Source organism: Apodemus sylvaticus, chromosome X, assembly GCF_947179515.1.
Source record: "Apodemus sylvaticus chromosome X, mApoSyl1.1, whole genome shotgun sequence".
Taxonomy (NCBI): Eukaryota; Metazoa; Chordata; class Mammalia; order Rodentia; family Muridae; genus Apodemus; species Apodemus sylvaticus.
In genome coordinates, this window is record NC_067495.1 from 28,321,371 (window position 1) to 28,338,318 (window position 16,948).

At 40.8% G+C, this 16,948-nt stretch overlaps 1 protein-coding gene and 1 pseudogene across 1 annotated transcript in view; both read left to right on the forward strand.

Moving 5' to 3' along the window:
- Nucleotides 1-354: 354 nt before the first annotated feature.
- Nucleotides 355-16,948, forward strand: part of Grpr (gastrin releasing peptide receptor) — a 36,249-nt gene continuing 19,655 nt past the window's right edge. Inside the window, exon 1 of the mRNA XM_052171786.1 lies at nt 355-770. Within this exon, the coding sequence (XP_052027746.1) occupies nt 355-770 (416 nt within the window). The remainder of the gene's footprint in view (nt 771-16,948) is intronic.
- Nucleotides 6,624-9,077, forward strand: LOC127675701 (FACT complex subunit SSRP1-like; annotated as a pseudogene).

Below are 16,948 nucleotides of genomic sequence, written 5' to 3' on the forward strand. Positions count from 1 at the left end.
GAGAGACTCAGTCTAGGATTAAGGTAGGAAGAGCTGAGGCAGAGTGGGCTTGATTCTTAGCTTTTCTTCAGGCTGAGTTTCTTTTGCTTGTTAACTTAGTGAATTTACAGATGTATTGCTTGCTGGTGGTGTGAAGGCTGGGACAGAACCAACATCAACATACTGAGCTAGAGTTTGGAATACCAGTGTGTGTGTGTGTTTCTATGTGTCTGTCTGTGTGTGTGCGTGTGAATTCAGAGTGTTTTTAAAGGGAGATCAAGAGCCTCACACAGATCTTATCTTCAGCACCTAACTGAAAAACCGGAAGTTACAAAGCAGCATCTTGAAGGCACCTTTGGAGAGAGAAGTCTTGAGATGCCTCCAAATAATTGTTCCCACCTGAACTTGGAAGTGGACCCTTTCCTGTCCTGCAACGACACCTTCAATCAAAGTCTGAATCTCCCCAAGATGGACAACTGGTTTCACCCGGGAATCATCTATGTCATTCCTGCAGTTTATGGCCTTATCATCGTGATAGGCCTCATTGGCAACATCACTCTCATCAAGATCTTCTGTACGGTCAAGTCCATGCGAAACGTGCCAAACCTGTTCATCTCTAGTCTGGCTCTGGGAGACCTGCTGCTGCTGGTAACATGTGCCCCTGTGGATGCCAGCAAGTACCTGGCTGACAGGTGGCTATTTGGCAGGATTGGCTGCAAACTGATCCCCTTTATACAACTTACTTCAGTGGGGGTGTCTGTCTTCACACTTACAGCCCTGTCAGCTGACAGGTAAGTACTCCTTGGAAGTTATATCCTCTCTTGGGGTGGTGGACCACTCAGTGAGTGACAGGAGAGAGCTGTCTGCCTGAAAGGGAACTTTTACTCAAAGTCATATTCCCTTCCAGGCATGGTTTTGTTCTGGAAATTATTTCTGGAGTTTGGCATATTAGTTTAAGAAAAGAAAAATGAGTGAGTGGTGGAGAGCGGAGGAGACAAATGAGAATTAAATCTCTAAGCCTGAGACTGAGGGACATTTTTTTCTGAAGAAAAATCATTGCCTCTCCCTGTCTTCTCTTTCTCTGAAAAATTAATTGAACAGTAAGGACAATCCTACCCTACAGTTTCAACCTCTGGCTAATATTTCTTAGAAGCAATTCAGAATCTTTCAGAAAACAGGGAAGTTCCCACTGACCCTTTGTAAAATCTCCTTTGAGAAAGAACAACAACAACAACAAAATAGGCTCCATTTCTGTGAACTTTGTCTTCCTCGGACAGTCTTAACTTTTCTTACAGTTCATTTTGGGGTGTGACTGAACAGAACAGTTGTGTGTTGATTTTTCTAAGTCTCCCTTCAATGACTTTAAATATGATTGCTCCCTTTACCCCAGATAAGCAAGTTCACGGTTGACTTCTAATTTTAATAGCTTTATTAATGTCCTTGTATGTACAGTGTCTTTGTAGCTTGGTGAGGCTGAGTGTCCCCTGTTATTCTGAAAAATGTACATCTGGAAAACACACATGTGATATATATATATATATATATATATATATATATATATATATATATATATATATTATATTATATTATATTATATTATATTGATACAGTCTTCAAACCTGTATTTATCAAATCAAATATCTGTATCTACCAAAAAGAAAACTCATGCTTGAACAAGCAAGTAAAGATATATTTGAAGGATATTCACACATGTTGCTGATTGTATTTTATGTTCTGAAGATTGAACACAGAAATATTTACACTACCAGATACAACATATGCTAAATGGCTAAATTAAGAAAAAGAGGTCTAGTGGACCAGGGATTATAAATTGTTAAGTCAACTATATGGTGTATGTTGAAGATACATAGAACCAGAGTGTATACTGGAAAAAGTATAGCTACAATTCTTTAAAGTTTAGAATCTGAAGAAAGGGGACTACATTTTACTACTTGTGGTGTTTGAGTCTCTTGCTATAAATGAACAAATTGTCCTCAGGTGAGCTGGTCTTCATAAGTAATGGACAAATAAAGATAGTGTTATCAGTATTTGTGACTATGTGTTTATCCTAAGCTACTTAAAGAACACTGTTCAGCACAGAGGATATTCTCAGAGACTGAAAAGTAATGGTCCAAAAACAAGGTTATTGTGTGGACCAGACAGGGTTTCTCCACACACCCTCATTTTGCTTGCACCCTGCCTATTTGCCTTCCAGGTACTAATGACCACAGACACTCTCGGTGCTCATTCAGGGCCAGCAAACTTGAGAGCTGGCAGAAGCTCTATGGCTGAGAGGGGGGGCACGTCAGGCTGAGCATAATTTTCTTGATAGGAAGAAGAGATTTGGGTTTCCGGGCTGGTGAATGCAGTGGTCCAGATGGTGTTTACTGTCTCCTCAGGGAGGCGAACAGCATGGAAAGGGAGGGCATGGAATGGAAAAGTGCAGCTGCAGGGACCCTCTTCCTGGAGTTTCAGACCAGACTGAGCTCGCCATCAGCAGTCAGGGACAGCTCTGTGCTCAATGCCATTGCAGCTGCAGTGTGTCCTCACTAACTTTGGGTAATTGGCCTTGCCTTGCAAAGCCTGATGGATCACCAGAATGACAGGTGGTGCATCGTACTAACTTCAACGCGAATAGATGTCCGGCCAGTTTGATAACACAAAACTGTACTTTTCTATTTATTTTATGTTTGAAAGCTACAGTTTTATGGGCTTAACAATGTAAATGTGAATTCTATACTTTTCAACAATGTGTCATCTATAAACATAGTAAAAAGAGTAAGTTAACAGCTCATCATTTTTAAATAATGTCTATGTAACAATGTAACTATAATATTGAGGATATTAAGGAGTCATAGTACCTTGCCCATTTCTACTTAATATTCCTAAAGAAAGGCAACTGTTACTGTGATTTTATTTATCAGACATTACTTATTGAAATTCTCAAGCATATAAACATGCAGTGAATACAACTTTGAGTTTGCCTTCTTACGCTTGGTGTATTTCTGTGGTTTTCATCCATGTTGGCATGTTTAGGAGTGGTTTTTCAATTGTGTGCAGGGTCCCATTGGAGGAAAAGACTTCCGGTTATCCTGACGAATACTGATGTATTTCTGATTTAGGGCTAAGAACCTTTTCTGGATTTTGTTTTGTTTGTTTGGTTAGAATTTCATACAATATATTTTGATGATATACTCATCCCCAACTCCTCCCTGATCATATCTCATCCATATCCACCACCACATTCCTTCTTCTCTTTTTTAAAAAAATGAACAAACACACACAAAAAAATAAGTTAACATGGGGTCTGTTTTGTATTGGGCAACTGTTCCTGAGCCCAAGTCCCACCCTGGAATGTGGTTGATACCAAGTGTCACTCCACTGAAGAAAACTGATTTTCCCTCTGTCAGCAGCTATCAAGTACAGACAGCTTCTTGGTTAGGGCTGGGCCTTTGCATCTTTTGGCTGACATAAGAATTTCATTTCTTTTAGGTGTGTGTTCAAATGCTTAAGTTATTAGTGCATATATTTAGTACATATTGTGAGTTTCCAAGTGAGCCTTTCTATTTGGTAACTTGGTAGAAGGGTGAACCAAACTGTCTGATGTAGATGACCATCAGAACTAAAAGGCGACTTTGAAACAGAAGCCTAGGCCCCACCCCAAGCAACTTTAACAAGGTTTCCAACATGTGAGTGGGGCTCAAAACAGTCATCACACATGCCCACCCATTGTAGGCTTTTAGCAAAGCCAGTGTTTATCTCATTCACCCTTCTGCAGCCTCCTGTATCCACAGGTAAGGTTGAGTCTTTGTCACTAAGAAAAGAATATTTTTCTAGAAAAAATTATAACAGTCTCACCATCCCAAAAGGGAGATTTCAAGGATTTTGACTGGAACCATGGGATTACCACGGCTTACCCATTCCAGGTTCACATTCAAATACCTTCAATTTCAGTCTCTGTCTTCTCTGTCCACTTGCACCCTCTGCCCTTATACACACAGCACTGTTCTCATACATGCGATTACATGGCCCCATTCAAAGTACTGTCTGATTGCATTTCCTTTCTCATAACAGGGAGCTCCAGACTTAAAATCTGGTGGTTTTAAAAGACCAGTGGCTGATTGACCCAGGGCAGATCAGTTTGGAAGGGGTCCTTCCCTGGTCACTTTAATGGTTCTTGGGCTACTATGCCTAGCTTTCTGGATTCTGAAGAGATAGATCTCTTCCTCACATAAAAAAAGACTCAATTTAGTTCCCTATAGGGCATCGTCCCATAAAATCCCTCAGTCAGAGGCGTTTGGGCTGCCAGATCCTAGGTTCTGTCTAGTTTGGCTTTTCAGAGGCATATGCTGCCACTCTGGAAGGAAATACACCTTCTGTCTGCCCACAGTCACAGTGACCCAGAAGTGCTGCCAGCAGCTTCTGGGAATGAGCAGAGGCCAGGTGTTGTGGAAGTAGGCTTTCCCAGCCAGGCTCGCGCTCAACTGGGATGCAGTGGCAAAGGAGAAGAGGGTAACAAAGAACTTCCATGTCTCTCACACATTAGTTTTTCAAGTGTCAGGCTTTTATGTGATTAATTAAGTATCATTCTGGCAACTTAATATGCATGAAGGGGAAGAAAGGCGCAAGCTTCATCATGAAACATGCTGTGTCTCACGAAGGGCTCCCTGGTGAGGTCTTTTGAACTGTGCCTGTCAATAACATCCTTTAAAAATAGACTAAATTTACATTCTTGCACTTATAAATCTTCCTGGTGTGTGTGGTTGCATAAATTCTCCTTTAATTAAAGAACACACTTTGAGAATGAAACAGAAGTTTTCCTCTTTTTCACCTCTGAGTAAGAGCAAAAAGGGACATCCAAAAGGGTTTCTTTTGCACAGTAGTTGCCTCCTCTACTAGTCCTTCTTTGGTCACTCAGTCTAAGAAAGTGAGGGATCCTATCAACCAGTTTCTTTCTTTTTTTAGGTTTATTAGAAGGTGAATTGATACTCCCATCCCCAACCACATCACCTTCACCAACACAGCCTAAATACATGTCATTTCTTTTGTCCCATTTCGATCTATGGTCCCTTTTTTGGGTCCTCCTCCCCTCCATCTCAGCTTTTGGAACCTTAATCTTTTCCAGGATTCCCCATGAATATGTAACATACATCCTGGTTCCTTTCAGCACACTGTATTGCATGTTATGCTTATATAACTCACTCCTATTTTGCTGTGTAGTATTCACGGCACTGGTGTGTCCTGGTTTGTTCATCTGTCTTCCAGTTCATGATCAGTAGGGCTGTTTTCCACTTGGGATAATGATGAATATATCTGGCATAATTTCTCATTTACAGTTTTAGTATAGATATGTCTTCAGTCCTCATGGGTACATACGATCTATGATTATTTTCTCAAGAGTTTCCTTGCTCATTTGTTTTGTTATGTCATACTGTTTATTTATAACACAAACAGGAGTCTAGAGGCCTGGGGAGTTGGCAAAGTGTTAGTCTTACTAGCCTGAGGACCTGAGTTTCACCCCCAGGACATGCCTGTAATCTCAGCACAGAGGAAGCAGAGATAGAAGATAACAGAAGCTTGCTAGCTAGCCATTCAACCTCAATTGTCATCTTCTAAGTTCAGTGAAAGACCCTGTTTCAAAATATAAAATAAAGAGCCATGGATATAAACTGCTGGCCTCTGCTCACATGTGCATGCACACCTACAAAGTAGAAATCTACCTCAGTCAATAATATATTCTCTGAAACTAGATGAGATCATAGCCTGTACAGAGTGCTCAAGACACCCTTGGTGGATAGATGAAATGAAATATGCATGAAAGAAAGAATAAAGGAGTGAATGCATTCAGATGGCTCATACCGGATGAACCTAGAATACTTGATTGTGATCTACAAATCATGTTCATTTCCTCTGATGATTCACAGAATAACACTACCACAGCAATGGTTCCAGCCACAGATGACAAGAACTAAATTCTGTGGAAACTTAACAAGTGCTTTTACAAAGAAAAACCAAATGAAAGTTTGAACAGAAGGCAGATAAACAAATATTTAAAATCACTTAAAACGTAAATGGAGTTGGTAATCAAATGAGTTACAAATGGAATGGATTTAATAAATTCCATAGTCATAAAATTCAGGAAGATACCATAATATCTACGAACTAGCTTCCTGACTCTTCTTTACCACGTTTGTTTTCTTAAATATTTTGGCTCCATTCTCATCTGTCTCCTCTTAATTTATCCATCATTTGGACATATTTATTTCCTTTGCTGTGCTTTTTTAAAAGTTCTGGAGATTCAACTGAAGGCCTTATGCATGCATGCTAAACATACACTCTACAGCTGACCCACACTCCCAGAATGATAATCATTTCTATAAGAAATTAGATTTAGTCTTCCTCAAGGATGAGTTCACTGGTAGCTTATCCATTCCCAAGTTGTCAGCATTAAACACATGTACAAGAGTAACAAATTGACTCTGCAGGCTGTATTTATATATACACATGTGTATTATGTGTAAATTATATCTCTAGAAGAAGAGGTCATGGATCTGAAAAGAACTGGGTGGAAAACCGCGCATCCCTACCCCCTCCCCCATGTCCCCCTGTGCCTAACAGCCCTCACTGTGCCACCACGAGGCTGCAGGTATTAGAGATTCCCACCCTGCTGAACATCTACACACCTAACCAGGAACTGGGGCCCAGCATCCAGAGAAGGGTTCATTTTCTCTAGTGCAGCCTAGGGCTGTGTGATCAGGCCACCACGGGCAGGTGAACATGGCAGAGACATTGGAGTTTAACGACATCTTCCAGGAGGTGAAAGGGTCCATGAATGATGGGAGGCTTCGATTGAGCCATCAGGGTATCATCTTTAAGAACAGCAAGATGGACAAAGTGGACAACATACAGGTTGGGGAGTTAACAGATGGCATCTGGCGTTGGGTAGCATTAGGCCATGGTCTTAAACTGCTCACAAAGAACGGGCATGTCTACAAGTACGATGGTGTCTGTGAATCAGAGTTTGAGAAAGTCGCTGACTTCTTCAAAACTCACTATCACCTTGAGCTAATGGAGAAGGAGCTGTGTGAAGGGCTGGACCTGGGGGACGGTGAAGTTTGGTGGACAGCTGCTTTCCTTTGACATTGGTGATCAACCAGTCTTTGAGATACTTCTAAGCAATGTGTCCCAGTGTACAACAGGCAAGATTGGGGTGACCCTGGAATTCCACCAGAATGATGACGCTGAAGTGTCTCTCATGGAGGTACGCTTCTATGTCCCTCCCATGCAGGAAGATGGTGTGAACCCCGTGGAAGCCTTTGCCCAGAATGTTCTGTCAAAGGCAGATGTCATCCAGGCCACTGGAGATGCCATCTGCATCTTCTTCCAGGAGCTGTAGTGTTTGACTCCTCACGGTCGTTATGATATCCGGATCTCCCCTACCTTTCTACACTTGCTTGGCAAGACCTTTGACTATAAGATCCCCTATACTACGGTTCTCTGTCTCTTCCTGCTACCCCACAAGGATCAGAGACAGATGTTCTTTGTTATCAGGCTGGATCCCCCCATCAAGCAGAGCAAACTCAATGCCACTTCCTGACCCTCCTCTTCTTCAAGGATAAGGGCATCTCCTTGACTCTCAACATGAATGAGGAAGAAGTAGAAAAGCACTTTGAGGGATGACAACTCAATAGGAACATGTCAGTATCCCTCTATGAGATGGTCAGCAGGGTCATGAGAGCACTTGTAAACCATAAAATCACGGTCCCAGGCAATTTTCAAGGGCACTCGGGGGCCCAGTGTATCACCTGATCCTATTAGGCCCGCTCAGGACTTCTGTACCCACTGGAGCAAGGCTTCATTTACATATACAAGTCCCCTGTGCATATCCGCTTTGATTTTTTTTTTTTTTTTTGAGACAGGGTTTCTCTGTGTAGCCTTGGCTGTCCTGGAGCTCACACTGTAGATCAGGCTGGCCTCGAACTCAGAAATCTGCCTGCCTCTGCCTCCCAGAGTGCTGGGATTAAAGGTGTGTGCCACCACCGCCTGGCTCGATGAGATCTCTTTTATCAACTTTGCAAGTGGCACCACAACAACTCTTTACTTCAACTTTGAGATTGAAACCAAACAAGGCAATCGGCAGCCTTAATACTTTCAATACCTTCAGCAGCATTGAGAGGGAGGAATATGGAAAGCTGTTCGATTTTGTCAATGCAAAAAAGCTCAACGTCAGGAACAGAGAACTGAAAGAGGGCATTAACCCAGGTTATGACGATTATGCCAACTCTGACGAAGACCAGCATGATGCCTATTTGGAAAGAATGAAGGAGGAGGGCAAGATCCCTGAGAAGAATGCTAATGACAGCAGTGATGACTCAGGAGGAGAGACTGATGAGTCCTTCAATCCTGGTGAAGAAGAAGATGTGGCAGAGGAGTTTGACAGCAATGCCTCTGCCTGCTCCTCCAGCAATGAGGGTGACCATTACCCTGAAGAGAAGAAGCAGAAACATCTCAAAAGGGCCAAGATGGCCAAGGATCGAAAGAGTCACAGGAAGTCTTCAGAGGTGAAGAAGGGTAAAGATCCAAATGCACCGAAGAGGCCTATGTCTGCGTACATGTTGTGGCTTGATGCGAGCCGAGAGAAGATCAAGTCAGATCATCCTGGCATCAGTATCACAGATCTTTCCAAGAAGGCAGGTGGAATCTGGAAGGGAATGTCCAAAGAGAAGAAAGAGGAGTGGGACCGCAAGGCTGAGGATGTGAAGAGGGAATAAGAGAAAGCCATGAAAGAGTATGAAGGAGGAAGAGGGGACTCGTCTAAGAGGGACAAGTCTAAGAAGAAAAAGAAAGTAAAAGTAAAGATGGAAAAAAATCCACTCCCTCCCGGGGCTCGTCATCCAAGTCTTCATCCAGACAGTTGAGTGACAGCTTCAAGAGCAAAGAGTTTGTGTCCAGCAATGAAAGCTCTTCAGGCGAGAACGAGAGCAAAAAGAAGAGGATGTGGAGCGAGGACTCTGAAGAAGAGGAACTAGCCAGTACGCCTCCAAGCTCAGAGGACTCTGCCTCAGGATCTGATGAGTAGAGGAAGAACATTCTTGCCCTTAGCCATCTCATCTCCAGGCTCCCCACTCATTTCGGTACCAGTCTCTCACATAGTCCTTGAATTCTGTGTCATCTGAGTAACTGCTCTGGGTGGCTTCCACTTCCCCGAGGCTTTGAGGGAAGCACCTAACCCCTGCTGCTTTGTAAGGAAGGCTCCTTGCAATCTGGAGAGAGGCTGGGTAGGAGTGTGCTATCTTCTGCTCACAGTGCACTGAAGGATCCCAGTCCTCACCCACTTTCCTACATTCTGGCTGCAGTGAGGCTGCTTCCTGGCTTGTTGAGGTTGCTGCAGCAGGGGCCGTGCAAAGTCAGGCCTGTGGCTCCTACTGGGGGCCTATTTCTACTTTTATTTTGTATTTCTGGTCTGTGAAAACAATTTCATAAAGGGAACTGACTTTGGATACGTAAAAAAAAAAGATTTTGGGGGAAGAGTTAGAGGAATTGGAGGGAGAGATGAAGAGATGGAAATGATGTAAATACAATACTCGTGTTAAATTCTCAAAAAATAAAAGGTAATCCATAGCTTGCCATTTCCTTGAAAAATGAAAAATTGGCACTAAAATGAGGAGAAGGTTTTTTTTTTTAAGAAAGTAGAAGGATACAGCTGTGTTTTATCATGGTTAATTAAAATCCAGCTTTTTACTAGGGGTTAGAAAAATTTTCATTGGGCCTGGAAGGGTATCAGAACTCCACAGGAAGACCAAGAGAGTCAACTAGCCCTGGACCTTGGGGGCTCTTAGAAATTGAGCCATGAACAGAGGAGCATTCATGGGCTGGCCCTAGGCCTCCTGCACATATGTAGCAGGTGTGCATATCCATCTTCATGTGGGTCCTGAACAACTGTAGTGGGGGCTATCCCAAAAGCTGTATCCTGACTATAGAATAGGTTCCCCAACTGAGCTGCCTTGTCTAGCCTTAGTGGGAGATGATCTGCCTAATCCTACAGAGACATGATGTGCCAGGGTGGGGGATACCTACCTCAGAGGGAACTTCCAACCTTACAGAGGAGAAGGAGAGGGGGAGAAGAGGAAATGATTTTGGGAATGGGGAGCCTGGAAGGGGCAGCCATTGGGATGTAAAGTAAATAAAAATGGTAAAAAAAATAAAATAAAAAGGTTTCCATCCAAGTGAATTAAGCCTGCTGTATATAAACATTTAGAATTATAAAGTTTTAGAAAACTATTGGCTTTATCTTGTTTCTCTTGTTACAATAGAATAGTACAGACTGAATAAACTATAAAAGATAAGAATGTATTTAGCTCATTATTACTGAGGATGTGACATCCAAGAAATACCAATGGGCAGTGAGGGTTCCACTGCTGCACAGTGACATGGTATGAAAGAAAAAAATGTGTGTGAGGCACACAACACTCTGAAATTTTATTACAATTTACTGAGAAGGGGAACTAGACAGGATAGTGGGGCAGGGGAGGGGGAGAGGGGGAAAAAGATAAACTGTCACACTTTATCTCATGTTAAAAAGGTAGATGATACATAGATTGATGTTAAAAAGATGATAGATACACACACATTTACATACATACATACATACATACATACATGACAGATAATTATTCTTCACTTCCCAGTGTTCTTTCCCATCTCTTTGTAGTGTAGTGAATCGTCAACCCCGAAGGTCCTACCATTTGACACTGTTTGGATGACAACCAAATTTCATGATATTTTTAGGCAGGCATACAAACTGCCGCAACCACTACCAAAATTTGTTTCCCATGTAGGTTGCTATCATTGACAGCAGTTCCATTTTATTGTGTCTTGGGTAATCTTAAGCACTCTTTTGGTGAATGGTGGCACCTACTATGAGCCCTTTGTTCTCTTTACCAGTCTTGGTATTTTGTTGATTATGCATAACACAAGTGAATTGATATTTGTAATCTGGTCACAGGCCAATTTGCAAACACATTGGTAAATTCAGTTCTACTTATATAGCTAAATCAAATATCTTACCCTATTACTTGAATTTTTATTGGTCCCACCTGATCTATAATTTACTCTTTTCTTACCTTCTGTACTGTCTAGTTTTTATGTCTGCTTGACACAAGCTAGAGTCATCTAAGAGGAGGGAATGTCAATAATGCTTCTCTTACATTGGGCTGTAGCAGGCCTGTAGGGCATTCTTTTTAAAAATTGTTGACAAATAGGGGAGGGCCCAGCCCATTGTGTATGGTGTCTTCCCTGAGCTGGTGGTCCCAGGTTCTATAAGAAAGCAGGCCAAGCAAGCCATAAGGAGCAAGCCAGTAAACAACATCCCTCCATGGTCTCTGCATCAGCTCCCACCTCTAGGTTCCTGTCCTGGCTTCATTCAATGATGAACTGTGTAATGATGTGTAACTGTGAGTGAAATAAATTCTTTCTCCTCAAGTGGCTATATTGGTCATGATGTTTTATCATAGCAATAGTAGCCCTAAGACAAATCTAAAGTTAATTTAATATTTTAATTATTCAATTTTACTCTCCCATGAATATGTTCATATAGAAATTCTTCTTGATACTCATTTAGGTACATCTCTAAAGTTTACAATGTGTGCCCTTGACTCTTACTAGACTCTACTACAAATTAGAATTTCCTTACAATATAGGCCTGTAAGGATACTTCAATTTCATTTAAAATTCCTCCTTCCTTGTGCTCACTTCGGCAGCACATATACTAAAATTCCTCCTTCCACTTTTCTTTTTAATGTATCTGGAGATGGGGGTGGCTATTTTGTGTGTCCTGGTGCATATGTGGCTCTCATCTTCCACCTTTATGTGAGATTTTGGGATTGAACTCGGGTCACCAGGCTTTGCTACAAGCTCTTTTATCTAGTGGTGGTCTTATCTAGTCTTGCTGACCCCTGCCTGTTCTATAGTTTAATTCTCTCAGTGTTTGTATAACCTACACCACACCATTCGTGTTATTTGTACATTCTTTCTGTTTACTCACATAGTTATGTAAGGTTTAAGTCTAGATTTCAATTTATCTTGTCTTTCCTGTATTCTTCACTCTTGTCTGCATCTCTATGGCTTTTCACCAAAGACCATTTTCCTCCTGTCCAAAGAATTCCCTATAGTGTTCCTAAATATAAATTCCTAAGTCCAATAGCAACGATTCCTCTCGGTTTCTGTTTGACACCGTCTTATTTTGTGCTTATTTTGGAGACTATTTTCAAAATTATGAAAGGAGGGTTTCTATCTTTTGACACTTTGTAGCTGTCATTCATCATCCTCTGAATTCTTCTGTGACGTTACAGTTTTCTTAAGAGTTCCTTTAACAACATTGTGTTGTCCTTGTTGTATTTCTGATCCAACAACTTTTTATCTTTCCCCTTGACTTTGAGTCATATTACTGTGTTGCTTATAGACCTTTTCTTCCTTCCTTCCTTTTTCTCTTTCTTTGCTTCCTTCTTTCCCATGTTGAGGGTTTATAGTGTTTCTTCAATCTATAGCCTGAAGGTTTTAGTCAACTTGGGGAACTTTGTAATCATTACAATTTCAAACATAAATTCCTTTCCTTTCTCTCTTATATTTTACTTATGTATAGTGTAACACATGCCAAGTTTGCATTTTTAAAGTCTGCCACTTTCACTGTTCCTAAGGCTAGCAATTTCATAACAGCTCTGGTCCTAAAGGAAATGTCATTTTTCATTTGCATGGGTTTTTTTTTTATTTATTTTGGAGTGATGGAGATAAAAAAATTGTTTTAAACACATTTTAATGTCACAATTTTGTCATGACTTATAGATATGCTTTCCCATTTCTCTATTGTCACTCTAGAATTTCTATTTGCTTCACAAACAGATTATATATATATATATATATATATATATATATATATATATATATATATATATATATATATATATAAACTTTCTGTGTGGCCAGATGAGATGTCTTGGTGGTGAGGAGTACCCACATGATGGTTCATGACTGTTTATAAATTCAGTTCCAGGGAGTCTGACACCCTCTTCTGACTTCCTGGTGCTTCTGCGCTCACATGTGTGCACATAAACTCATGCAAGCTACACATAAGTAATACGCAAATGCATCTTTAAAAAATATATCTGTGTGGCAAACACTAACCTCTGGAATGCCTGCCAATCTATTTCTATTGGAAATTTTCCTCTTTATTTTATGGCCACTTATTTTGTCTCCTACCAGACCACGTAATTTTTGTTTGAATGCCTAATTTTTTTTGTATAAAAAGGCATGGGCAAGTTGAGGTTTTGGATGATAATACCTTTCGGAAACTACTACTCTTTCTTCTTGCTTGAAACTGGAAGGTAGTATTGTATTAGACTTCTTTGGAAACCGAGCAGATTGGAAGCTGAGCTTTGGCATCTGCGAGAGTTAGTCTGTGTTTGGGGACACTTCATATCCAAGACATAGCCTGGTCTGTTTCCAGTTTTTCTCTTCTGCTGAAGTTTACCTTTCTGGCCATCTCAACTTAGCCTCTGTGGACTCCACTTATTATTTATCTTCACCCTAAAGCTGCTTGAAATTTGTAAAGGACTCAAGGGGAAAATGTGAAGCTGAATGCCAGCCTCCTGTCTGCACTTCATTTCTCTCCAGGATTTGAGCATCTCACATTGTTATCTCTGTGGTATGCCTCTGACATTTTTTTCAAAGAGATTTTTCGAACATTTTGTTTCTGAAGCTCTCTGCCCGGCCACAAGCTAGTTTGGCCCCACCAGAAGTGGAAAATCTTCCACCACCTCTCTGAAAGACCTTCTCTGCTGCCCTTGAAGGGGCAACCAGCCCAGCTCTGCTAACAAGGAGTTTCCAGCCACCTAGGTGATCCTGTGACATCAGCATTCAGAGTCTCAGCAACTTAGCATTAGAGGACTGAGTTCTGGCTCATTTCAAAGTGAGACAGTCCAAAATCTTAGCAGAGGTCTGCAGTAGTGCCTACTGCTGAGGGAGCAGGCTCATCAAAGCCTCAGGGATCCTGAAACTAGGCCAGAACTCTCAGTCCAGTGAGCAGGGCTTGGAACTGATATTTAGCTACACAATGAGTTTATAATGGTCGAAATTTCATGGGGAGAAAAGAACCAGAATAGTCCTCAGATGTGTTTCTTCAAATTTCATTATTTAATATTTTTGAGAATTTCATACATATACTATATTTATATCGTTTCTGGCCATCCCTTTCTCTCCTTCAGTTTCTCCCATAGCCCCCAACTTCTTCTCAGATTTATGACCTCTTTCTATAATTTCATCGTGGCATACATGTGCATGTATACATATGATACACACACACATATATACTTTACATTATCTTACTGAGTTGAATTAGTATTGCCCCTATGTAGATGTGTTTAAGGTCAGCACTTGGAATAGGATAACAGTTCAGGAGCTTGTCCCTGGAGAAAATGAATCCTTTCTCTTGGCAGCTCCTCATGTTTAGAAGACACTGTCTCATAGTGCTGTCCTGGTCCTCTGCATCTTGCAATGTTTCCACCTCCTCTTCCAAAACATTCCTTGAGCCTGAGGTGTGTATGGAGTTGAGTTGTAGATGTACCAACAGCTGGCCACCATATGAACACTTATTCTCTACATTTTACCCAGTCTGAGTTTGATTTTTTAAAAGCACTGTGTATCCTTAGTGTACACACTAAGTAGTGGGTTACATTAAAACAGCTTCATACGAATTATATGCTGAGCAAATTCCCTACAATACTCGACTCCTTTCTTCATCTCCCCTCCCATTTCTTCTCATAGTCCCTTTTCTTTCCCTACTTCTTTCATATTATACATACAGGCATGATTTTATGTTATCTTTAATAAAAAATCTAGAGAAAGCACACGGTATCTTTGCAACACTAATTTAATTTGTTTAATCCATGTGATGGTTGGTTTGAATTGTCAATACGATCTTGAATGAGCTTGGAGAAGGGTCTCTGAGAAGGTCTGGGAAGGATTCTCATACTATATTAATTGAAGTGGGAAGGCCTCCCCACTATGGATAGTGCCAAAGTATCCTGAGCTTTATAAGAAAGGGAGCTGAGAAAATATCATTCTAAGTGAGGTAACCCAATCACAAAAGAATATACATGGAATACAGTCACTGATAAGAGGATATTAACTAGCCCAGAAGCTATGAATACCCAAGACACAAGTAGCATAACAAATAACTCCCATAAAGAAGTAAGGAGAAGGCCCTGATCTTGGAAAGGCCTGATCCAGCATTGTAGGGGAGTACCAGGACAGAGAAAAGGGGGGGAGGTGATTGGAGAATTGGTGGACAGAAGGCTTATGGGACATATGGGGAGGGGGAATTGGGAAAGGGGAAAGCGTTGGGAATGTAAACAAAGAATTTAGAAAATAAAAAAAAAGAAAGGGAGCTGAGGAGCAGCACACATGTATTCATTGGTCCTTTCTGACTGTGTGCTTAATGCGACCAGTCACTTCAAGCTCTTATTACTGTGACTTTCCCACCTAGAACTGGAAGACAATATAAACTCCTCCCCTTTAAGTAGGTTTTGCTTGATTATTTTATTACAGCAACAGGAAAAGAAACTAAGACCTATTTTCCTGAAATGAATACTACTTAAAATATCACTATATTTCTATGATTGAAAATTTATATATATGATACACACACACACACACACACACACTTCTTTGAGCCACTTTGAGCTATTCTGAATAGTGCAATAATGTGCACATAGCTTTGTGATATATTAGCTTAGAGTTCTTTGGGTAAACACCTAGGAGTGACATAGCTGGCTTCTGTGGAAAATCTATTTTTAGTTTTATTTCTTTATTATTTTCCCCTCTAACTTGTCTTCCTCTTTTTCTATCCTTATCTGTTTTTATCACCTCTGTCCTTGTCTCTTACATTCTCCTCAGGCTAATTGGGCAGTGAAAACTACTGAAGATTATGTTAAAGAATAGAGGAAATGCAAGAATTTTGCACAGAATGACATTTTTTTTCAATCAGAAGGACTTGCTGTGATAATAGCATGTCTATGTGACTCACTTGTTTCTTTATACTGTCTGCATATAATTAGAAGTATAGAGCATGTAAAAGTTTTTCAAAGTTTTCTTTTGCCCTTTGCTAATTTTGTTTGATTCTGTTCCATTTTTTTTTTTGTGCCAGAAACTGAACACAGGTCTTCTATAAGAACAGCATGAACACTTAACCACTGAGACATCTCTTTAGGCCTTGGGAATGCTTTCTAAAATATGGTGATCCAAACTAACTTTTTTTTTCCTATATTCTTTGTTTACATTCCAAATGATTTCTCCTTTCCCAGTTCCCCCCTCCCCATAAGTCTCATAAGCCCTCTTCCCTCTGCCCATTCCCCAATCACCCCCTCCCATTTCTCTGTCCTGGTATTCCCCTACAATGCTGCATCAAGCCTTTCCAGGATCAGGGCCCTCTCCTTCCTTCTTCTTAGGAATCATTTGATATGTTAATTATGTCTTGAATATTCAGAGCTTCTGGGCTAATTAATATCCACTTATCAGTAACTGCATTCCATGTGTATTCTTTTGTGATTGGGTTACCTCACTTAGGATATTTTCCAATTCCAACCATTTGCCTAAAATTTTCATGAATGCATTGTTTTTAATTGCTGAGTAGTATTCCATTGTTTAAATATACCACATTTTCTGTATCCATTTCTCCATTGAGGGACATCTCGGTTCTTTCCAGCTTCTGGCTATTATAAATAAGACTGCTAGGTCATGTGTCCTTTTTGCATGCTGGGGAATCCTCTGGGTATATGCCCAGGAGTGATATAACAGGGTCCTCAAGAAGTGTTATGCCCAATTTTCTGAGGAACCACCAGACTGATTTCCAGAGTGGTTGTACCAGCTTGCAATCCCACCAGCAGTGGAGGAGTGTTCCTCTTTCTCCACATCCTCT